At 47.4% G+C, this 24,246-nt stretch overlaps 1 protein-coding gene across 4 annotated transcripts; it reads right to left on the bottom strand.

Annotated features, from left to right (window-relative positions):
* Window positions 1–834: 834 nt before the first annotated feature.
* OAS3 (2'-5'-oligoadenylate synthetase 3) lies at window positions 835–23,763 on the bottom strand. Of its 4 annotated transcripts, none has more exons than XM_053589013.1 (16): window positions 23,424–23,763; window positions 19,534–19,816; window positions 17,505–17,680; window positions 15,430–15,668; window positions 13,970–14,123; window positions 13,201–13,545; window positions 11,796–12,078; window positions 8,175–8,350; window positions 7,193–7,443; window positions 6,649–6,793; window positions 5,706–5,879; window positions 3,896–4,181; window positions 2,057–2,232; window positions 1,482–1,720; window positions 1,092–1,239; window positions 835–933 (listed from the first exon to the last, which is right to left on the bottom strand). In XM_053589013.1, exons 1-16 carry the CDS (start codon window positions 23,601–23,603, stop codon window positions 910–912), a joined length of 3,279 nt encoding a protein of 1,092 aa, XP_053444988.1. In that variant the 5' UTR covers window positions 23,604–23,763; the 3' UTR covers window positions 835–909. The 4 variants fall into 4 exon arrangements, with proteins under 4 accessions (XP_053444988.1, XP_053444989.1, XP_053444990.1 ...); XM_053589014.1 differs by having other exon boundaries at window positions 835–885; XM_053589015.1 differs by lacking the exon at window positions 13,201–13,545.
* Window positions 23,764–24,246: the final 483 nt, after the last annotated feature.

Below are 24,246 nucleotides of genomic sequence, written 5' to 3'. Positions count from 1 at the left end.
TTTAAGAAGGCAAATTGAGCCATGGCATCAAGATGTGTAAACTGGAAAAGGAGTGCGGCAGGCAAGGTGAAGAAAAGGAGGCCTCCGATGCAAAGGCAGCCAGGTGGGTGCCCCAGGAGATGGGGTCCCCACAGCATGCATGCCCCCAGTCCCTCCCTCTGTGCTGTGGAAGAAAAAGCAAGCAGATCTGGGCATGCTCTCCTGTTGGCAACTGAGCTCAGAGTTTCTCAATGCCCCCCATCCCCCAACACTGCAAGTCTATGAGCATCTTCTCCTTTTGGCATCTAGTCCAGACATTGCTAATCAATCACAGCATGCATACCACCACATTGCTACACTGTGTCCATGGCAGACATCACTAATTGATTAGGTCACTCTTCTCAACTAAGTGTCCATTCCTTAAAATGCTTCAGAACACAGGGCTCTAGGCAACCAGTGCCAAAAATGATTGTGGCTGATAAGTGAGATGGAAACTCTGCCATCCCTATAAAAAGTGTTTGGTTTTGAGAAAGGTCATTGGTAAGTAGGGATGGGCTGTAGCAGGAGAAAGGATGTGAGCTTGTTTGGATGGGCAGAGAGAAGTCAGGGAGGAGAAGGGCATTCTCAGCTGGGACAGGATGGAGCAGTGGTGGCATGAGGACAGAGTAATGGGTGGTGGAGAAGTTACAATTGCAGGTTGGTGCCAAACCATGGAATCCAGAGCCCCATGCACAGGCCACAGGAGACATGTGTGAACATGTGAGCAGGGAACGTGGTTTCACTGAAACACACACACACACACACGTTCATCTGGCAGGGCACCCTGCATCTCCTCATGCTGAGGGCTGGTGTCTATCTTCTGTCCATCCAGTATGACCACTGATTTTCTGTACTTTACACAGCAGCCTGGGGAGGGTATTATAGAAGATGTTACCACCATCCTTCCTGCAGAAGCTGAGAACAGATGGTCAGATGGGAAGTGGCACAGGGGCACATCTGGGGCCGTGACTGGGGCCTGCCCCTGTAGGAGGGTCCATTCCCTCCCCACCCTGCACCCTCTGACCACACTGCCCTCAGCACAGGGTATTCCCTCTGTATCACAGATCTCTTACCTTCACTGGCCACGGCTGGATGGGGGTGCCATCCTGGGCTGTGCAGCACAGGGCAGATGTGCACGCTGCAGCTTCCTTGGCCAGCAGGTCCCAGCGGGCATTGCAGCCCAGGTTGCCTGTCGGGTCAGCCGGATCCAGGATAATGGGCCTGCAATTCCCATCCAGGGTCAGTCTTATTCCTGGCAACATTCTTGTGGGATTGGTAGGACTATTGTTTTCCTTCACCTAATGCTATGCAGGGGCCAGGGGCAAGGATCAGAGACTTAAGTACTAAGAATATTGCTTCTAGAAAGGAACTCAGTCCTAGAGAGAGGGTCTCCTCTGTGATCTAGGAAGAAGGAAGAGGGTGTGTGACCCTAGATATTTGAGACACCAAGGGTGGGCCTGAACCTGGGTTTCTGAAGCTGCAATTTCAGGAAGTCTCTAATGGTCTCATCCTCAGCATCATAGTTGACGGTCCAGTAGATACAGAGCTGGCGGTACTGGGTGACCAGCTCCAGGACTGTGCGGAAGCCCTCAGCCATGTTGAACTGGGGGTCCTGTCCACCCTGCTCCCAGGCGTATACCGTCAGGAGTTCCAGCCCATGTTGGGGGGGCAGGGAGCCTCTTCCCTTCGGCATCTTGTTGCACTGGGGAATGAGGAGAAAGATGTGTTGGTCCATATTGGCCAAGATAGTTGCAAGAGAGACATGTTTGGAATTGGCAAACTAACCCCCAAACTTTTATTGAGCACCTACATGTGCCAGACGCCTTGCCATACAGGCACTGTCCCGTCAAATCCTGGGACACCCTTATACCACTCCTGTTTTACAGATATGAAAACTAAGGTCCCACAGCTAGGATATAACTTTCTGCTCCACCAACCCAGGATTCTGGCCAGGGCTGGGCCCTGCCTCATCACAGGCAAATGCTCTAGTGGCAAAGCCCACAGCTACAGAGGGAGGGGACCCATCCCGGTGCCGAACCTGCCGGTACCAGTGCTTCACCAGCCGGATCAGACTCTTCAGTTTGGTGGGGCGAGAGATGATGAAATCTCGCTGCAGCTCTGTGAAGCAGGTGGAGTACTCGCCTGCATTGCTGTAGCTGTGGATGAGGTCAGTGTAGACCTGAGGGCTGGGCCGAGAGCCGGAGACCAGCTGACCTGGAGAGGGGGACATGATTACCACCGCTCCATTCCCGATAGTCCCTGTGGTGCCCACTTAGAGAGAACTTCTGGGATCACCTACTTGGACCTTTCCTTAAGGGTGGTCTGGGACCCAGCTGGGAGGCCACAGGGTGTTTTTAGGTGGCATGACCCACATTAAATCCCCAGTGAGAATCGAATTCCCTCTCCTACTCCTTTACTATCCATCAGGAAGAAAGTTTCAGCGGGGGGCTAGCACGTCTTCAACACCTCGGTAATGCTTGCTTCTCTCCCTCCCTAACAGAGAGAGAGCAGGCCTCTGTCATTAAGCCTCCTGCAGGTAACTGAACTGTGTGTAGCAAGGAGTTGGCATCACTGTTCTTTCGAGTTTCATTGCACTTAAAGGCATTTCTTTTTTTTTTGTAGAGACAGAGTCTCACTGTACCGCCCTCAGGTAGAGTGCCGTGGCGTCACACGGCTCACAGCAACCTCTAACTCTTGGGCTTAAGCGATTCTTTTGCCTCAGCCTCCCGAGTAGCTGGGACTACAGGCGCCCGCCACAACGCCGGGCTATTTTTTTGTTGCAGTTTGGCCGGGGCTGGGTTTGAACCCGCCACCCTCGGTATATGGGGCCGGCGCCCTGCTCACTGAGCCACAGGCGCTGCCCTCAGGAGCCTTTTCTTTCAGTAAAAAAAGAGTGACAAGGAAGACATTTGACATGTCCTTAATTGCCCAGAACACAGCTTCTTCCTCAGTGACTTTAATGAAACAAAATCATTTTTTTTTTTGAGACAGCATCTCACTATGTCGCCCGCAGTAGAGTGCCGTGGCATCACAGCCCACAGCAACCTCAAACTCTTAGGCTAAAGCAATTCTCTTGCCTCAGCCTCCCAAGCAGCTGGAACTACAGGCATCTGCACAACGCTCGGCTATTTTTTGTTGCAGTTTGGCCGGGGCTGGGTTTGAACCCGCCACCCTCGGCATATGGGGCCGGCGCCCTACTCACTGGGCCACAGGCGCCGCCCCTTAAAGGCGTTTCTTAACATCCAAACTCCTGCTCTCTGAACTGAGGAACAGAATAGATTCAGATAAATTCCTACATGAATCCCTCCCTTGCCACTTGCTTTCCAAAACTCAGGAACCAAATATATTCAGACACTCTGAATATATTTCTCACTCCGCAAATTCTCCCATCTAAACTCAGAACTGAAAACATAGGAAGATAATCTTTTTTGTTCCAGTCTTTACCTTTAGTGCCCAGAAGAGCACTGGACACAGAGTAGCCCATTTGCTGAATGGACTGAATGAACAGCTCTGCGGCAGGTGGAGGAGGTAGCACAAAAACACTCAAAGCTGGGGATGTGCTGAGACACTTCACTGTCCCCACTGTCAGATAGACACTGGGGCTCAGGGTGGGAAAATCCCTTGCTCAAGGTCATCCAGCATGCTGATGGAATTGCTGGGATTAGAAGCCAGCGTGGGGCCATTGTTAGCCTAGACAGTGTCTTTGTGTGAATTAGAAAAAGGGGCTTTGCAGTAAAGTTGTGATAAACATACATATCTTCAATGCCTGTGAAGTGCACGGATGTGGCCTAGTTGTGCACTACGCAACCTCTACAACTGTCCATGATGACCCCACTTCTGCTCTTCCCCTTCTCAAGCCTGTGTGTCGGCACCTCACCTAGGGCATTAAAGGCTGGCAACACATCAAAGTCCACACTCTGGTCCAGCATTGTCTGGGATGTCAGTGAGAAGCTCAGCACGCGCGGATTCTCCCATTTGGAGACCTCGAACTTCACCTCGAACTGCTGCTCCCGCTGACATGCCTCCAGCTGGGCTCGGATCTCTGAAATGATCTCAGCTCGCTTGTTCCCCTGCTCGGTGAAGTGACTGAAGCAGCTGAGGAACACCACTAGGTCAGCGTCAGAGCAACCTCGTAGAGCTGTGCCTTTGGCTGAAGAGCCGCCCTGGAGAGGACATAGCAGGTGGCTTGAACTTTGAGGTATGGCTTGGGATCTTTCTGCCTGTAGACTCTGGATTCTGAGTTAGGAAACATGCTGTGTGACCTTGGGCAAGTCACCTAACCTGTCTGTCTTACATCTTGAAGTTGGCATGGTTGTCAAAGAAAGAAGCATACAGGGGCAAGTTTAAACTCTTCGACAAATGCAAAATTTTTCATTTCATTACATATGGGGAGGGGGGATTTTAGAGTTTTGTTTGTTTTATTTTTATAGGCATGTGGCTCTCAAGCCTGTCTTCACTGAGAGAGCATTTATAAATGACTGATGGCTGGCTCTGGTCCCCTGCCATTGTGATTTAATTTTACCTAGGATGGGGCTTGCGCATCAGTATGTTTTTAAAAACCTCTGTGATTCTAGGGTGAAGCCTGTAAAGCCAGGTTTGAGAACCAATGAGCCAAGCCACCTTCAAGTATTATGGGTGAAGAAGGTTAGGATCAGAGAGAGTAAAGTATTTCGCTAGGGTCACACTACAAATAAACAGTCCTGGGGCCTTTCACTTAGCTGATTCTGTGTTAACACCCTTTCGGGACTTGACCTGGGTGTCACTTTTGTCTCTCCAGTTGTGGACTAAGGTTTTCTCTAGTACAGTGGATGATGTGACTTCTTGAATACCCCTGGCATCCTCACCTGGGACCAGCATTCTGGTTTTCTTTAGAGGGACCACAGCTCCCCCACACTCCACCCATGATATCTAGGTAGAGGTCACTTTGTCAAGTGGCCCAGACTTGGCTACACAGAGCATGATGTCTCCCTAAGCCTACTGACTGGCTTGTAGGGAAGTGTGTTACCCAAGCCATCCTAATAAAACTCCATTCCAAGAGTTTTTTTTTTTTTTGTGGTTTTTGGCCGGGGCTGGGTTTGAACCCGCCACCTCCGGCATATGGGACCGGCACCCTACTCCTTGAGCCACAGGCGCTGCCCTCCATTCCAAGAGTTTTATTTAAATTTTGAGAAAAGAAAATTCCCCTTTCTGGAAGCTGAGAGTTGCTGAGGATGACCATATTCTAGGGGCCTGTCCCAGATGTAAAACCCAGAGCCCTGATGATGCTGTATGGGTTCCTGGATTTGGCTATGCCTGAAAGCATATCTAATCCATCCAGAGCTTTCCATTTACATCTGTCAGTATATTCCTTCGTTAACTTTTTTTTTTTTTTTTTTTGTAGAGACAGAGTCGCACTTTTCGGCCCTTGGTAGAGTGCCGTGGCCTCACACAGCTCACAGCAACCTCCAACTCCTGGGCTTAAGCGATTCTCTTGCCTCAGCCTCCCGAGTAGCTGGGATCCTTTGTTAACTTTTTTGAGTTGGATCTCACTAGCAACCAAAAGAGACTCGTTGGCCATACCTGGGCTCTCCACCTGCCATCCACCCAGGACCACTTTCTGTATCTTGACTGGGCCAGGATTGGCTCAGGCCTGGGAGTGATCACCAGCCTACAGGACACTGCTTGCCTGAAGCTCTCTGGGGACTCACCTTGACCACTTTAATCACTTTGATGGGAGAATTCTGGAAGCAGTTTTCCCTCAGGAATGAGCAGATGGTATCAACAGCTTTGTTCACTTGAGTCAGGAACTGGCGGTTGGGTTGGAGAAATTCACTGATGAACTTGTCGAGGTCCCCTGCTGGGGTTTGGTAAAGGAGTGCTGGCTGCAGAAAAAATCCAGGTAGGGCAAGCTCAAAACAGGACTCTCAATGAATACCCAAGCCTGGTCCCTTGATATCCTCTGAGGACAAGGCTCCCGCTATCTCCCATGTTTCCCTTTTCTTCTCAGCTGTTTGGTAATTCCTGCTGTAGCTTCAGAAGGATCCACATTCAAGTTTTTGTTCCACTGCCCCCACACGGCCTCAGGTTCCCCATCTTTAAATGGGTGCAATAATGAGAACCATGTCTTCCTGGATTGTCTCGAGTGTTCAGCACTGGTTATGAGACTCTGCTACAAAGTAGCAGACATGTTAAAATCATATTCCTTTGGGATCTGTATGTAGCTTATGTCCCAGATGGATTTCCCTAGAAGCAGTGTCTGTGTGGGAATTCTTGTGCACACAATTAGTTGGGGCCGTGCTCACAGGAGAAGAGGAACGAGGGCAGCAGGGGAGGTGGGGAAGGAGCTTAGTAGGGCTGGGGGCTCAGCTGTGGACAATCTGTTGACTGATCCCATAGAAAGCCCCAAAGCCTGAATTGAATCACAGAGTTGGTCCTGCCCTGAGACAAAAGTGGGCCTTCAGTACACCTGTGTCACTCAGGTACAGTAGTAATCTGTGCTTCTCATGGAAGGCAAGTCTCCAGAGAAGGGGACAGCTGTAAGCTGGTAGCAGCCAAGGCTCCTGGCAGCTAGGGGTGCATGCACGATCAGGTTAAGGGGACCGGGGAGGAGGGCACCAGCAGTGCCCACCACCCCAGGGCCCTGCCTCTTACCATCACGTCCCAGGGCGGCACAGGTGTTCCATTTCTATTTGTACAGCAGGTCTGTGTCCCTAGTGCTGCTGCTTCCTGGGCCAGCAGCTCCCAGTTACCCTGGCCCACATTCCAGGTGGGGTCAGCTGGGTCCAGCACCAGGGGCCTGGTGGCAGAGCAGGTGGGCAGGTGGGTGGGGAAGGGGGGAGTTACTGAAGAAACAGGTGGTAGGAGGGCTTGGAAAAGTGTCAGGACCTCAGAGTTGGCCCAATCTTGCCCAAGTAGAGAAGGGGTCCCAACTGGCTATCTCAGCAGAAAGCTATTGGATGGCCCTTACATTGAAAAACAGTATAATATTTTATCGTACTAATAAAACTGGCCCTGGATTCCTTTGGGATTCCTTGTATCCACACTTCCTCAGCAAGGAGTCCAGAGGAAAGCAGAGTGAATGGTGATATTGCTGAAGCAAACCCTGCCTTGGATTCCTCCTGGGTGACTTGACTCCAGGGTGACAGAAGGGGAGGAGAATGGTGATGAAGATGGGTGAGGGGAAAAGGGTCTGCACCTGGATTTCCGAAGCTGGCCAAGAAGATGTGTCCTCAGAGCTGGGTCTTCAATGCTATAGTTGACTGTCCAATAGACACAGAGATGCTGATATTTTTGGACAAGCCCCAGGACAGTCTGGAGGCCTTCGGCCATGTTGAAACGGTCCATCCCACAGCCCTGCTCCCAGGCAAAGATGGTCAGGAGTTCTAGGGCATAGGCTGGGGGCAGGGAGGCACAGGCTGGCCCTTTTCCTTTGTTCTGAGCTGCAACCTGTGTCATCCAACAAAAGATCAGGGTGTGTGAGCACCTGCTGTGTGCAAGGAATGACCTTGAGCCCTCGGGGAAGGAGGGGACTTAAAGGTGGCCTAGCTGATACTACTCATTGTATACACAGGTGGGTGAACTGGGTGAGGTCTAGAGGAGGGTAGTGACTTGTTTGAGATCATCCAGTGAAACTGAAAGCTCAGTGGTGGCTTTTGACTGGTGCCTCCTCTCAAGGAGTGTATGTACAGGAATAGGGGCTGGAATGTATCCACCTTGTTCTCCCAACACCCATCACAATGACACTTAGCCATAGTAGGTGCTTGGTAGATGTTTGCTGAACAAATAAATGCATGAATGCAAGTTGGCATTCAGGGAAGTTCTTAGTGAAAGACGCTCAGAGTTTAGTATGATTGCAAAGATGTGATGTTGGGAACAGCATCAGCAAATGCTCGGAGGTGGGAGAAAACATTAACAGTGTGGAAAGAGAGGACAAACAGGCTTGAGAGGGACAGCTACAAGAAATGAAGACTTAGGACTTAATAGAAAAGAGATTCTCTCTCCTAGTAGCTTCCATTTCTGTGGACAGGAAATGGATGATGGAAAAGGCAGTACTTCCAATTTGGATGGCCAATAAGATGTAAAGGAGGGAAGACACTGGTGTAAGAGAGAGGATCCGATTGGTTGAGGCAATTTCCATGTTAGTACCTGCTTCCCTGGAGGAACCCTGGGGTATTCACCTGGTGGTACCAGTGTTTTATGAGCAGAATCAGGTTCTTCAGCTTGACTGGGCGGGTGTTCACGAAGTTCCTCCTCAACTCCGCGAAGCAGGCTGCATGTTGACCCTCCTGGCAGCCACTTTTGAGGAGGGTCGAGTAGACCTGGGGATTAGGTTTGGTGCCAGGGTTGGTCTGCCCTGTGGAAATTTGAAACACTCTGAGTGTGCGGCTCTCATTCAAGATAGTCACATTCACCATTTCATCCATTCCCCAGCCTTTTAAAATTAATCACATAACATTGATCAATGATATACCATGACATTAATAACAATCAGAACTATCATTTTTTTTTTTTTTTTGGTAGAGACAAAGTTTCACTTTATTGCCCTCAGTAAAGTGCCATGGCATCACACAGCTCACAGCAACCTCCAACTCCTGGGCTTAGGCAATTCTCCTGTCTCAGCCTCCTGAGTAGCTGGGACTACAGGCGCCCGCCACAATACCCAGCTATTTTTTTGTTGCAGTTTGGCTGGGGCTGGGTTTGAACCCGCCACCCTCGGTATATGGGGCTGGCGCCCTGCTCACTGAGCCACAGGTGCCTCCCCAGAACTATCATTTTTAAATATCAATTATGTATTAGGTGCTTTTCAATAATTTTTGCCAGTCCACTCAATAACTTTACAAGGTAGATAATCTTGATCCCAGAAAAGTGCATAGCACAATGGTTAAGGGAATAAGTGCTGTAGACAAAGAACCCAGCTCATAGCCAAATTGTGTGATTTTGCCTTTTGGGACTTAGTTTCCTCACCTATAAAGAAGGGGATCATAAATAGCACCCACCTATTGTAAGAATCAAATGCAATCTGCATGTAAAGTGCTTAGAATGATGCTTAGAATACATGGTATTCAATAATAATAATAATAATAACAACAACAAGCATTAACTATTGCTTTGGATAACTATTGTTGTCATCTCCCAGAAGAAAAAAACCAAGGCATAAAGAGGAAGCTAGAATCAATTCCCCTCCGCTCCTCACTTTCATAAGGCTGGCCTCTGGAATAAAAGCCTTCTCCATGAAAGATGACTAAAAAAGGTCACCCACCAGCAGAGAGAGGCTTCAAGGAGGCCTGCTGCTAGAGCTCTGAGAAACTGAGACCCCAGTCCTATGCTAGATGTGGGTATGACGTCCAACCTTACGGCATATGCATGGTGAAGAAATCCCAGGCTGTTCAATGAATATATAACCTGGCCTGGGAATTAGGGAAACTCTTGGAGCTCAACTAGAAAAACATGAATGCTTGGTCCCTTGAGGGATATTTCTCCAACCCAAAGCATAAGGAACTTCTATAGGAAAAGGAAAGACAATAAAGCTGCACGTACCCCAAGAATGAGCTCATGATAAAAAATTACAAACCGCATGAGGAAATGATCCACCATAAGGGAGAGTCAGGGGACACAACAAATAGAAAAATTAACACTTCAAGAATCTGAGATAACAGGACAATTCAAGAGATCAAAATGAGCATGTTTAAAATTACTAAAGGGAGAAAAGAAACTGGAAACCACAAAGAATTGAAACCCTTGAGCCGGTAAGAGGTTGATTTGAGAAAGAGTGAAATAGAACGCATAGAGGTGAAAAATAAAGTCATCAAAATTAAAGATTGATAAAAGAGTAAACACATTTAAAGAGAGTTAGTGAACTGGAAGATAGATACATCTGAGCAACTGAGAAACAGGAAGCCCTGAGAGATGGGAACAATGAAAGAGATGAAAAGACGGGGAAGATGGAGAGAAAAACCATCCTAATAGGAGTTCCGGAAATGGAGAACAGAGAAAATGGAAGAGAGGCAATATTCAAAAAGAGACTGGAAGACATTTTACCAAAACTAAAGGAAGAATTGAGTTCTCAGATTCAGGAAGCACAGCATATTCTAAAAAAGATAAATAAAAAGAAATCCATAGGCAGATACATCAAAGAGAAACTGAAGCACACTATAAACCAAGAGAAAGTCTTAAAAGCCACCAGAAGGGAAATAAAAAAGTGAACAATCAACCCCCCTCATAGGAACAAAAGACAGACCATTTACAAAAAAATTAAGTAAATAACATAGAACAGACTTCTCATCAGCAACAACAGAGATCTGAAGACGGTAGATCTGGGGAAAACAAGTGTCAAATACTTCATTCAAGCATAAAGGTGAGACAGAAAGAATTTTAGATCAAACTGAGAAAATGTATCACTCATAAACCCTTGCTGGAATTGTACTAAAAGATGTAGTTCTGTGAAAAAGAAAATAATTCCAGAAGGAAGAACTGGAAATCAAGAAGTAATGTAGAAAACATCGTCAATTATGGTCATAGATTTAATTTGCATAGACAAAAAAAATCCAAAAGAAAAATCTCTATTATTAACATCTGGTATGTTAGTTCCAATACATTGCCAAACCCTTGAAAATTATCATATTAGTGGTGTTTGTTTCCTTTTTGACTTTAGCTTTATGCTACCTATAAAAGGCACAGTTGAATTTAGTAACACATCCTTAAAAATAAAGGATGGAAAAGGTACACCAGAAAAATACTAACAAAAGGCAATTACAGCTCTATTAAATCAAAAGACTCTAAGACAAATAGAATTTTCAAAAGTAATGAGGAATTGTTACTTAATGATAAAAGGAACAGTCCAAGAAAATATAATACTAATAATTCTGAATAATATAGCCTCAAAATATTAACAGCAAAACTTTCCAGAATTACAAGGAGAAATGGCCAATCCATGCAGAGCTGATTTTAAGATCCCATTCAAGAATTATGAGACCAAATGAAAAATTAATAATTTAGATCTGAGAAAAAACCATAAGCTAAATCTAAAAGAGTTATGTGGAAGCCTGCATCCTGCATGGAACACATGCATTCCTTTCAACTATGGCCAACCTGGGAAGTGCCAACAAACTCCAAAGAATTAATATCACATAAAGTATATTTTCTGACTGCAATAATAAAAAAGTAAATGCCAAAAGCAAACAAGTGAACAAAAGCTCAAAACATTCATTTGGAAGCCCATTTCCAAATATTCATGGATAAAATTACAAATTATAATGTCATAATTAAAAGTGCAAACTATTTAGACCTGAATGATAGTAAAAAATTATTCAAATATAAATATCTGCCAAATATCTGATGAGATTGAAAGGGAAGTTTATAGCCTTAATTACATTTTCTAAGTTGGGCAGTAAATCCCCTAAAATAAGGAAGAAAACTATAGCATGAAATGTCTAAAAACAAAACAAATGAAACCAAATCAAACAAACAAAAAAACCGCAAACTAAACAGATATGTTAAACTGTTAAAATTTGTTAAATCTTAATCAGGGTACGTGGATGTGTAATGTCTGTAGTTTTCTGTGGATTTGAATAATTTCATAATTAAACACTTGGTAAAGTTGAAAGTACTAAATAGTTATGATTCGATGGTGATGTTTACTTAAAATATCTCAAAGTAGTTTTCAATACTTGGTTGAGTAGGGAGTTAGGATCACAAAGAGGATGGTGAAGGATGGTAGGTGACACCCCCACCCCTCTAGATGCTTCCTGGTCCCCTGGGGTTCTTATCACTCTCCAAGGCCCAGGCTGGGCACCCCTCACCCATGGCATCAAAGGCGGGCAGCAAGCTAACATCTATCCGGCTTTCCAGGGCCGTGGACATGACCTGGAACTGCAACGTCTCAGGAGAATTCTGCTCCGGAAAACTAAGGCTCAGGCTGGGGACCTGGAGCTGCCACCAAGATTCCAGCTGCATCCGAATCTCATCAAGGATCTCCCTACTGCGGGTCCCTTGGTCCTTGTAGTTGGTGAAGCAGGTGAGGAAGATGATGAGTTCGACATCACAGCTGCCCTTTAGGTCTGTGCCCCGGCCAAATGAGCCCCCCTGTGGAGGGAAGAACAGTTCAAACCACTGACCCTCTAGGAGCCCAGGAGTTAGACTATGATCCCATCTGCAGCCTGGAAACCACTCCCTTGAGGATGTCAGATCGGGGGCACCACAATGAAAGAGGAAGACTGCCTTGGGACCGCTGGCTCTTAGAAGCAGGCATCTACCTGTACCTGCCTTCTGATCTGTGAAGCCTGAGAAAAGTCAGGGCAGTTCACAGCTACAGAGGACCAGAGCACAGGAGAGGTAGGGACCAGATGTTTTAGCCAAACATCTGCAGCACCACCAGATTGCACATCTGGACCACCACTTGCAAATTGGGGTCCTAGGTCCAAATGGGGCCTACAGATCAATTCCTCTCTCCCTATACTTCATTCTTCCCTCACCGATCTCCCTCCCTCCCTCTCTCCCTCCCTCCCTCCCTCCTTCCCTCCCTTCCTTCCTTCCTTTCTTCCTTCCTTCCTGCCACAAATACTTATTGAGCACTTACATGTACTAGAACATGTGTGAGTGGAGCAAAGATTTCTGCTTCCATGAAGCTCACATTCTAGCTAAGGAATGGGAGAGAGGAGGGCCAGTAAACAACAGCTCCTGAGAAAATGCTAAGTGTACAAACAGAGCAAGAAGGGACTGGGAGTGTGAGACTGCCTTTTTTTTTTTTATTATTTAAATCATGTGGTCAGGCTTTAGTGGAAGGAAATCTGGATTGAGCACCTAAAGGTAGAGAGAGGGCCAAGTGGATGGAGAAGAGCATTCCAGGAAGAGAAAACAGACAGTGCAGAGGCCTTGACCAAGCACGTGGGCCTGCTGAGGTCAGAGCAGCCAGGAGGCCAGTGTGGGCCTGACCTTACAGGCCTAAAAGCCACTGCACTCAATGAAACTGGGGAGGTTTTTCAGCTAAGGGAAAGTGATCTGATTTTTATAATAGTGGTTTAAAAACTCTATCATTAAAAAAATAAAAAAGCTGGCACTTCGATATATTTTATTTCAGCCAGCAAATCACCTGTGTATGGCTGACCAGTTCCCCCCTGCTGGGATTCAGATATGTTGCTCTAACTCCTTTCTTTCCCCCTGTGGTTCCTTACAGGTCCCATCCATGTCTCCACCTGCCCAGCGCACCTTGCTGACTCTTGAGACCTTGTGAACACAGTTCTCACGGAGGCAGCGCAATATGACATCGATGGCCCTTTTCACCTGCTCTTGGAACTGGGGGCTTGGCTTCAGGTGGTCTTGGATAAAGCGGTCCAACTCCTTGGTGGGAATCTGAGACAGATCTGAGACTGTCCCGGACATAGAGGGGGTGATGCTGGCTGTCCCTGAAGAGACAGGAGCTGGGGATGAGGGTGGTTTACTCCCTGCCCTTAGATGACCTGGATCGAGGATCTTGCAGTCTTCAAGTGTCCCCTGGTTAGGGTCTCGCCGGATGGGGTGGTCCAAACCTGAGCGCCCAGAATGTGGAAGGTCCTGAAAGGTCGTTGAAAGAGCTGCCTCACCCCAGTGCAGAGGTTTCTACATCCTCCCAAATCCTTCTCTCTCAGCTCCCACCCTCTGTACAAACAGGGAGACTAAGGCTCAGAGATGGGAAATGGGAGGGTTTTGGCTAACCTTCATGGCATCTTTGTGCAGATTCAGAAAAGGTTTTTTTCTAAAGGGGGATAAACTGCAAAAACGGACCTCTTTTGGTAGGGGGAAAAGCTTGGTTAGCAGCCTATAGCTACAGAAAGATGAAGGTGCTTCTTCACCCAGGCAGCTAGGATATTAGACTGTTCTGCATGCTGGCTTACCCTGCCTTTTGACTGTTCCACTCTGCATGGCCCCAGGCACAGTAGATGCTCAGGAAACACTGAACACTTAAAATTAAGTCCTGGGGAATTCCCCCCCTACTCACCATCACCTGCCAGGGCTGCACAGGGGCTCCAGCCCCCTGCAGAAAGCACGGCTGGTCATAGCAGGACTCTGCCTCCTGGGCTAGCACATCCCAGTGCCAGGTGGCCCCATTCCCCACATCCCATGTGGGGTCACATGGGTCCAGAATCACAGGCCTGCAATTCCAGAAAGACAAGAAGGCTCTGGTTAGCAAGAAGGTCAAGTTCGGGTGGTCTGGAGTCAAGCAACCCGGATCCAATCCCAACTCTGCTACTTTCCAGCTGTGACCAGGCAGATGCCTTACTCTCTCTGGGCTCTAGGTTCCTCATTTGTAAAATGAGGGTAACAATAATGCCTGCTTTGATGGGCTCCTGTAGAGAGTAACTTGGTGCAGCGGCCCTCAACCCTGTCTGCACATTGTAATCACAAGATACTCGGATCCAGTCCCAGGGACTCTGAGCTGCACCCCATGACTTAGCAATTTCATTCCCAGGTATACACCCAATAGATAATAAGCACACGTGCATGCCCCTTTATAACAGCCCGGCCTGTAATAACTCCAAACTGGAAATAACTCAAACATCCATCATCAGTAGAATGGACAACATGTTGTGATGAATTCACACAATGGACTACTACATAGTGAAGAAACAGGATGCACCACAGCTTTATGGATGGATCTCAAAGACTTAATGCTGAGAAAGAGATGCCAGACACAAAAGTGGGTGCTATTCAATTCCATTTAAGTAAGATTTAAGAAAGTGCAAAACTGTAATGACAAAAGTAAGAATTGGGTTATTTGGGGGGTGTCATTAACTGGGAAGGGCCCACTGGGGTTCTAGAAATATTCTATCTTGATTTGGCTGCTGGTTTCGCAGTTACATGACCTTTAGAAACAGTCATCAAAATGTGCTCTTTAGAAGTGCCTGTTATACATCAGTAAAACATTTATGTACAAAACACGTGGGGCTGGGCACCAGTATATATTTTTTGTTTTTGTTTTTGTGAGATATAGCCTCACTCTCTTGCCTAGGCTGGAGTGCACTGTCATCATCGTAGCTCACTGCAGCCTTAAACTCCTGGATTCCAGTGATCCTCCTGCCTCAGCTTCCCGAGTAGCTGGGACTACAGGCACCTACCACAACGCCCAGGTGGGATTTTTTGTAGAGACAGGGTCTCACTCTTGCTCAGGCTGGTCTCTAACTCCTGACCTTAATCAAGCCTCTCACTTCGGCCTCTCAGAGTGCTAGGATTATAGATGTGAGCTACCACACCCACCCTGGTGCCACTATTTTATAAACTCCCACAGGAGTTTCTAATGTGCACCTGGGGCTGGAGCCACTGAACTGGAATGCGCAGGTGCAGCATTTTGCCCTGGCCCACACCCAGGCCTTTAAATAGACAGCACCAATTTTATCAATGTTAATTATCTCCTCCATGGCCCAGGGGCAGGAGAGTGAGTGGTGGGGTGTTAGGAGGTACCTGGGTCTCTTAAGCTGTCTCTGCAAGAACTGCCCAACAGCAGGGTCCTCGAAGCTGTAGTTGATGGTCCAGAAGACACAGAGGTGCTGGTACTGTTGGATCAGGCCGAAGACAGTCCGGAGGCCTTTGGCCAAGCTGAAGGCATCCTCCTTGCAACCCTGCTCCCAGGCAAAGATGGTCAGCAGCTCCAGGGCATAGACCGGGGGCAGCGTCTCCTTCCTTGGCCCCCGTGCACACACCTGTCAGAGGGCAGGAAAGAGCACTCAGAAAGATAAAGGGGAGGGAGGACGTCTGACCCTGCAGGAGCTGAACCTGGGCAAGATACTGGGTCACAAACCTGTTCCAAGAGCAAGTGGCCTTTCCCATCTGCCCTCACTGCTGGTGACTTTAGCAAAGTGGTTGGCTCATACGATGGGGGAGAGAGAAGGAAGTTTCAAATCCCCAGGAGAGAAAAGCTGTCAGAGGGCAGCCAGTGGGTAGTCTAAAACTGCCCCCAGAAAAAGGTGAGGCAGATCTGGGGTCCCAGCTGGATTGCTGATTGGAAAAGCTGGATAGCTTGTTATCCAAGAAGGGGACTAGGTCATCCTTTTGTCACCCCTGGAGTATTGGGGGGCAGGGTGGGCAGCAGACCAAGGATCTGTCTGTCCTTCTAGCCTCCTAGCCACACATGATTCTGTCTCTGCACCATGTACCTGACATCTTCACACACCAGACAGGGCTTACTCCACAGCGACAATACCAAGGGACACTTTGGGCAACTCAGTAGGGGACACTTCAGGTTGCCAGAAGGTGACCTGCCTGGCTGGAGAGACACCCAGCAGCCCCACACTCCCTCTGAAACAAGCCTGGATACACCCACCACCCAGATCAAGATATAATATTTCTAACACCTAGGAAGGTGGGCTCCATGGTTTGTCCTTTTATTAATAAGTACTAGACTATTAGTATTTTCTGCCCCTGGAGAATCCTATTTATGTGGGAAGAACCTGAGAAAGATTTACAGACTCATACTCCTTTATGTGCAAGTGGAGGAAATAGAGGTCCACAGAAGAAAAGAAACTTGAGGGCGGCGCCTGTGGCTCAACGGAGTAGGGCGCCGGCCTCATATGCCGGAGGTGGCGGGTTCAAACCCAGCCCTGGCCAAAAAATAAAAAAAAAAAAAAAGAAAAAGAAAAGAAACTTGCCCAGAGTCATACAGCAAGAAGGTGGCTGAGCCAGACCTGGAATCTGGAATCTCCTCATACCCAGACCTGCTTATGATGAATGGTCCAATGAAAGGTCCAAGTCATGTGCCCTGAAAATTTGGGGGGGGCTTGTTCTCTCAGCTCCAGGCACAACCTGGGCACACCTTCCTCAAAGCATAGGAGCCTGTCAACAAGCATAAACGGTGCAGGGGGGCATTCCTGAAGCTGGGGCAGGGGGTATGCAAACTCCACATTACCTCATAGTAAGATATTTCAGATAGATCAAAATCCTTTATATGAAAATCAATATGAGAAGCAACATGATGGAAGAAAATAGGGGAGAATATTTTAGAAAATAATGATAGGAAAGACTTCTTCTTCTTTTTTTGTGTGGTTTTTGGCCGAGGCTAGGTTTGAACCCACCACCTCTGGCATATGGGACTGGCGCCCTACTCCTTGAACCACAGGCGCCGCCCTAGAAAAGACTTCTTAAGACACATAAAGAGTAAATCATCTAAAAAAAGATTAATATTTCTGATTACATTGAAATTCAAATATTTTCAGTGACAAATGACAGTTAAAGCCATTAAAACTGGCACCAGCCACAGACTGGAAGACTACATTTGCATTATTAATATAAATATTATTATATTATATAATATGCACTAAATATGCATTAACATCCTCAAGCTCTTATATAAAGAGCTTCAACAAATCAACAATAAGAAAGACAGCTAACCTCTGTCTAAATAATGGACAAAGGATACAGACAGGTAATACCCAGAAAGAGAACATGAATGGCTTCTAAATATAAGAAAATACTTTCATTATTATTATGAAATAACAATTCAAAGTCTTGCCTGGAGTAAGGACCCTCCCAAGTGGCTTTACCTGGCAGTACCAGTGCTTCACAAGCAGGATCAGATTCTTCAGCTTGGTTGGGCGCATGTTTATGAAGTTCCTCCGCAGCTCAGCAAAGCAGGCTGCATGCTCACCCTCCTGGCAGCCACTGTTGAGGAGAGTAGAGTAGACTTGGGGCTTGGGTTTGCTGTTGGAGCTGAGCTGCCCTGTTGGTGTGAAGAAGTGTGAATTAGGAAGGGTGCTGAGGACACAGAATGGAGCACAGTGTTGGTGCTGAGCTTAGCATGGGACACCGTAAGAGAGTGGAAAGAATTTGGAACATCTGGAAAATCTGGTAACATGGGAATTGGGAGACTGGGAAGAGAATCTGAAGCTTTGCAGGAGGCAGGGAAGAAAAGCTGCATTCCAGAATCAAGCAGGAGGTTCTCTTCCTCTCCAGGGGCCAGGTAGTCTGTTCTTGCTCTAAGAACAGTACATAGCACTGGCTATTCTCTCCTTCCTGAGGTTCCCTCGGGCAATACCAAAACACCACTATACATATCCTTATTTATTTGGTGCCATAGGGAGAGGAAAACAATGCTGGAGAAATACAAGGCAAGGGGCATTTTGGGAGCACTTACTACATACTGGGTACTGTGCTGAAAGTTTTACATGTGTCCCTTCACTGTATCCCCACCAAAACCTTATGAGGCAAGCACAATTTTTCATCCTGTTTTTGCAGCAGAGGCACAGAGAAATTGCAAGTTTTGCCCACGGTTATATAGCTGGCAAGTGATAGAGTCAGGATTCGAACTCAGAGCTGGCTGACTTCACAGCGGCTGCCTTTTCCTCCACTACTCCCATGGACATGGTTTGGGAAAAGTCAGCACTGTCCATAATTCGGGAGGTTGTTGTTACCTGCATGTGTGGCTTTGGGTGAGTTTCTGTGTGTCTCTGTGCCTCGGTCTCCCCACTGGTAAAACTAAACCAATTTTAGACTAAACAGTACAGATTCATAGCTTTCTTATGAAAAATTGAGGAGATAAAACGTGTCAAGCTCTTGGAATATTTAAGCATTTAATAAATAGTAACTAGTATGATAAATAAATGAGTGCCCAGAGAGTAATACTAGGCACGGGGGAATATGACTGTCTGTGTAAAGGATAAAGCTATCCCCTCCCCACCCTGGAGCAGTGGTCCCCAATCATTTTGGCACCTGGGACTGGTTTCATGGAAGACAATGTTTCTAGGAGTGGGAGGGTCTGATAGGAGGTGGAGCTCAGGTAGTGATATGAGTTATGAGGAATGGCTGTAAACACAGACGAAGCTCTGCTGGCTTGCCCCCCCCCCCGCCCCTTGCTTCCTGCTCTGCAGCCCAGTTCCTACCAGGCTTAGGCTGGTACTGGTCCTCAGCCTGGGGGGTCGAGGACCATTGCCCCAAAGTATCAAGAAAAATAATAATAGAAACAACAACAACAATAATAGAAATAATAGCAGCAAACACTCAAACAACCCTTATCACTTGCTAGGAACTCTTTAAGTTTGTTACATATTTTACATTTAATTCTTCCCATAATTCTATAAGAGAGATTACTGTTGTCCCCAATACTATTTTCCTCATATATTTTTTAAATCAGGACACGGAGCAATATTTTCATATTACATCAAGCATGGATAAATTAGGAAGGAGAATGCAAAAATCATGCTAATGATTTCATGTTTTCAAAATAAAATACAGGATTTTGCAGCACTCTGGTCTTGTCCCCAAACCCATGCTGCTGGCCATATAGCCACTTGCTTTTTGCCTTTGGGGTATTTGTGGAAGGGCCAAGTAGTATCACTCTAGGCAGTGGCTGAAGAAAATTCCAAGATGCTTAGGTGAAGGCTGAGCATCTTGATACCAGGACCACAGATCCAGAGGAACTAGGTCTTCTTGATCTTTCTCTGGTCCAAACCCAATATGTTTAGTCAAGAAACTGAGGCTCAGGGAGGGGCAATCAACGGCAGTGCTAGAATCAGGAGCCTATCTTGTTGTCAATGATCCTGCCCCTAACCCTGGAATGGGATAGGACTTCCTCACCCAGGACATCAAAAGAGGGCACCAGGCTAACATCCATCCAGTTTTCACAATCTGTAGATGCCAATCGGAACCGCAGTGCCCCAGACATGCCCTGCTCAGTGAACTCAAGTCTCAGACCAGGGAGTTGGGTCTGCCACCAGGATTCCAGCAGCGCCTGCATGTCCTTGAGGACCTTTGCACGGTGGGTCCCCAGGTCCTTATAGCTCTTGAAGCAGTCGAAGAAGATGACAAGTTCAAAATCACAGCCACCCCTGAGAGCTGTGCCCCGGCCAAAGGAACCTCCCTAGGAAGAAAAAAACAACAACTCAGAATTTCATATTCTCCTATTCTAGTGCCCACCAGGCTGGCCGACAAATGAAGTGAGGCAAGTGGGTTGGGCAGGGACTATGGCCACATAGCTCTAGGAAACAAAGCAGCCAGGCCAGAGTTTTCAAGAGAAGCAATGTTAATATGTAAAGCCATGTTTTTAAAATATTGACAACTGACTTAAAAAAAAAATAAAAAAACTGCAGGTAAAAACAAATCCTGGTTTGCAGGATACACATTTGCAATGCTTGCTCAGGATGGCTGCAAAACTGTGGTAAGGTTCTCTGAATTTCCAAGACCTTTCTCATGAGTGTTTCTTTCCGCAAAGCTTCCTGCCTGAGGATTTGGGAAGGAAGCACTGTCCGAGCTTGCGCTCTGTGCTTAGTTTTTGACACCTGCGATCTCACTGTCAACAGGTTACAATGTTGATGTGGTTACAGACTTGGGGGAGTGAGGCTCAGAGCTGTGAAGTGAGTTGCACAGTCTGTAAACCACAAGAACCAGGATCCAGCCTTCTGGGAGCAAGTCGTGCCTTATACTGGGACCCCTGATTGTCACAATGATTATGCCAGTCTCTTTACTTCCAGCCCGCATGTTGGGAGCTGAAGACAAAGTGGGAACTGGCAAGGAAGAATATCACAGACTGATCATCTCCTTACAAGTTTTGCACACAACCTTCTCATTTAACCTTCCTAACATCCTGGAAGGAAGTACTATTATTGCATTCACTTTACAAAGCAGGAACAAAAGCACAGGGAGATTGTCACTTGCTCATGAGCCCTGCCCCCCACCAGGCCAGGCCCAGCCATGACATGGGGGTGGAGGGGAGAGTCAGGCTCCAAACATCCTTTCTTTCTTTCCCATATATTCTTTAATTTACTTGAAATTTGTTTTTATTATAAAGTTTTTCAAACCTATGCAAAAGAAGAGAGGATTTTAAAGAAGACTTTTGCCACATTTGCCCATCTGTTTTACTTACCTCCTTTCCTTTTTTTGTGTGTGATTTTAAAAGAAATGCCATTCAATGTGTTATATCACCCACATACACTTTCACGGGCACATCTAAAATAGTGCTTCTCAACTGTAGGCAATTGTGTCCCCACGGGACATTTGGCAGTTCCTGGAGACATTTGGGGTAGTGACGACTGGGGCAGGGGGATTCGTATTGGCTCTGGGGGAGGAGTTAGTCTGACACTGCGCCAGAGTTTTGTGGCCCCCTTCTGGTTTTTCCAACCTAAAGTCTCACACTGTGTATATTACACAGTATCCCTGGAATCTCCCATTCCTCCGAAGAGCCTGTTGAGTGGCGAATGGCATCTTTAGACTATAGATATAATCAGCTCCATAAGCAAGGAAACATTTTAAAATAATTTTTTTGTAGCTCTCTTAAGTTTCGGGTTCTCAGGCTAGTAAAAATTGCTGACCAGAACTTTATGAGTTTCCATGGCACTGATGCATTCCCTTTTGAGTTCCTTCTCAGGAACAGTGGGACCTCCTTATAGTCACGAGATAATTACAGAGCCTTTCATCACCTATTTGTCCAGAAAAGACAAGGTAAGTGATTCGCCACCACAGATTGCACCCAAGGACCCACTGAGCCTGTGCACAAGGCTGAAAAAATGACCAGTATTAACTCCTAGCTTATTATGATACTAAAATCCCCACCCTGGGAGGGACTCACCACCATTTTTTGTTCACGGGATGTATGTACTAGCATGGTTTCTACAACCTTGCCCGTTGGAGGCAGTTCAGGCTGCTCCCTCCCAGCAGATGCATCTCCTGCAATAAATGCTTCTTCCCTTGACAGTTCTCATTGTCTCAGTCATTGGCTTTCTGTGTGGTGAGCAATATGAACGACAAGCAACAAGCGCCCCCTTGTGGCTTCATTAACATACCGTGGGCTCAGGAAATAAAACCCATAGTTCTCTCCACTTGCCACTTTCTCTAAGTCTCAAGCAATCAGGAGGCCGTAAGCCAAATTCAATCAGGAGATCTGTTCAGGTGTTTTAGGGAAGTGAAGGATGCTGGGGCTTTAGAGATCCTCTTGCCCCACAGAAATCCCTCTGTTCATCTCAGAGGCAGAAACAGGATTCCTTACAGCCTGGGCTACAAGTATCTCCTCTTCTTCCTCACCTCTGGAGCTAAGATTCAGCCCTGGGGGTCTTTCCAAATCTGCTCTATCACACCCAGATTCTCTGGATGACCCTGGCACCCCTGAGTTTACCCCGAGGGTAGGATTGCTCACCACTTGTTTCCTCCCTCAGCCTGTGAGCATCTTGAGGTCACAGTGGCAATGTGGCACAGTGCTAGTTGTGCAGCTGTTTAGCCATGCTGGCCTCAGTTTCCCCATGTCAAGTGGGGGTTAAGGGTACCTACCTGGGGCGGTGCCTGTGGCTCAAAGGAGTAGAGAACCGGCCCCATATGCTGGAGGTGGCGGGTTCAAACCCAACCCCAGCCAAAAACTGCAAAAAAAAAAAAAAAGAAAAAAAGAAGTACCTACTGGCAGAACTGCCGTGAGCAGCATATTTTCAGGGTCCTCAGCACAGTGGTGACACATAGTATTTGTTAAAAAAGAGAATGAGCATGGGACTGCAAACTAATACAACCTCTTTGGAAGGAAGTACGGAGAATCCTCAAGAAACTCAAATTAGACCTCCCATTTGATCCTGCAATCCTATTACTAGGCATCTACCCAGAAGAAAAAAAAAATCCTTTTATCATAAGGACATTTGCACTAGACTGTTCATTACAGCTCAATTTACAATCACCAAAATGTGGACACGACCTAAATGCTCACCAGCCCAGGAATGGATTAACAAGCTGTGGTAGATGTACACCATGGAATACTATTCAGCCATCAAAAAGATGGAGACTTTACATCTTTTGTATTAACCCGAATGAAGTTGAAACACATTCTTCTTAGTAAAGTATCACAGGAATGGAGAAGAATCCAATGAACTCAATACTAATATGAAGCCAAGACACTATCTAATACATGCCTACCTGAGAGAAAAACTCAAATCAATTAAAGGTGGAGGGCAGGGGAACCAGGGAGGAGGGGGTGTGTGCTCCCACTTACTGGGCACACCTCTTGAGCGCAGGGCACAACTACAAAAGGGACTCCACCTAACAAATAAAACATTGTAACCTAGTTGTTTGTACCCTCTCATTAATCTGAAATGAAGAAAAAGAAAAAAAAAAAAGAAAGGGGGTTGGCGCCTGTGGCTCAGTGATTAGGGCGCCGGCCCCATATACCGAGGGTGGCGGGTTCAAACCCGGTCCCAGCCAAACTGCAACCAAAAAATAGCTGGGCGTTGTGGCGGGCGCCTGTAGTCCCAGCTACTCGGGAGGCTGAGGCAAGAGAATCGCTTAAGCCCAGGAGTTGGAGGTTGCTGTGAGCTGGGTGACGCCACGGCACTCTACCCAAGGGCAGTACAGTGAGACTCTGTCTCTACAAAAAAAAAAAAAAAAGAAAGGAATGAATGAGCAGAAAGAACACAGCCGATAAAGCTACGCTCATCTTTAGGCTCTGCGAGGCTGAAGCGCCCTAGGAAGATGCCTTCCCCCTCCCCCGGGCGCCTCACCTTGGCGGTTTTCAGCACCCGCGGCAGGTTCGCGGCGCCTGGGCCGGCCCTGCGCTCCCTCAGGGCGGTGTCCAGGGCGCCCAGTGCGCGCCGCGTGGCCGCCACGAACTCCCCCGACGGCTGCAGGCTGCGGGCCACCAGCTTGTCCAGTTGGGCGGCAGGGGTGCGGTACACGTCCATGGCTGCCCGGCGGTGAGAGCTCCGAGTCCGCGGCTTTCGCCTCTGGGTTTCGTTTTCCCGCAGAGCTCTCCCCGACACGCCCCTCTCTCTCGCTGTGCGCTGTCCCAGGTCCCGGGCGGGGCGCAGGGTGCCGGAAGGGGACCAGCGCTGCTGACCCGGCCTCCCCTCCCGTTTCTCGGCCTTTCAGTTTCGTTTCTTTCTAGGAAGCTCTGGGCGCTTGCACCCACTTCCTGGTCTCCTCCCCACTCGCCGACTCCTCTCTTTAGCCTTTCTGCTTCCAGCGTCGGGTCCCCGGAGACCTCAGCTCTGAAGAACTAAGCGCAACGGAATGAAACTCCTCTACACCAGGAGGTCTGCAGAACGCATGAGATTGGCACAGAAGAGCATTTCAGAAACGTGCAGGTTTTATGTGAAAAAATGGTCAGAGTTCGGTGGAGTGGCTTGGAGGAAGCGTTTACCTAAACGGAGCCCCTACCCTGCTCTCTGGCTGAAGGATGCGTCCACCACCAAGGATAACAAGGCGCACTCGCAGAGTGCTTGTCCTGCGCTGCCTGGCACGTTTCATTTCCTCTTTCTAACAACCCCGATGTAGGTGCTATTTAGGATCACACCTATTTGATAGGTGAGGATCTGAGGTACGGAG

The sequence above is a fragment of the Nycticebus coucang genome, chromosome 4, assembly GCF_027406575.1.
Source record: "Nycticebus coucang isolate mNycCou1 chromosome 4, mNycCou1.pri, whole genome shotgun sequence".
NCBI lineage: Eukaryota > Metazoa > Chordata > Mammalia > Primates > Lorisidae > Nycticebus > Nycticebus coucang.
This window is presented reverse-complemented; position numbering and strand designations above follow the sequence as displayed.

Excerpts from the sequence above, each read along its gene's own strand:
- OAS3 (XM_053589013.1), bottom strand. The coding sequence starts at position 23,603 with ATGGACGTGTACCGCACCCCTGCCGCCCAACTGGACAAGCTGGTGGCC. Across the intron at positions 8,351-11,795 it reads GCCCGCCTTTGATGCCATGG|GGCAGACCAACCCTGGCACC; the intron begins GTGAGGGGTGCC and ends AAATTTCCACAG. Across the intron at positions 934-1,091 it reads TCCAGCCGTGGCCAGTGAAG|CTTCTGCAGGAAGGATGGTG; the intron begins GTAAGAGATCTG and ends ATCTGTTCTCAG.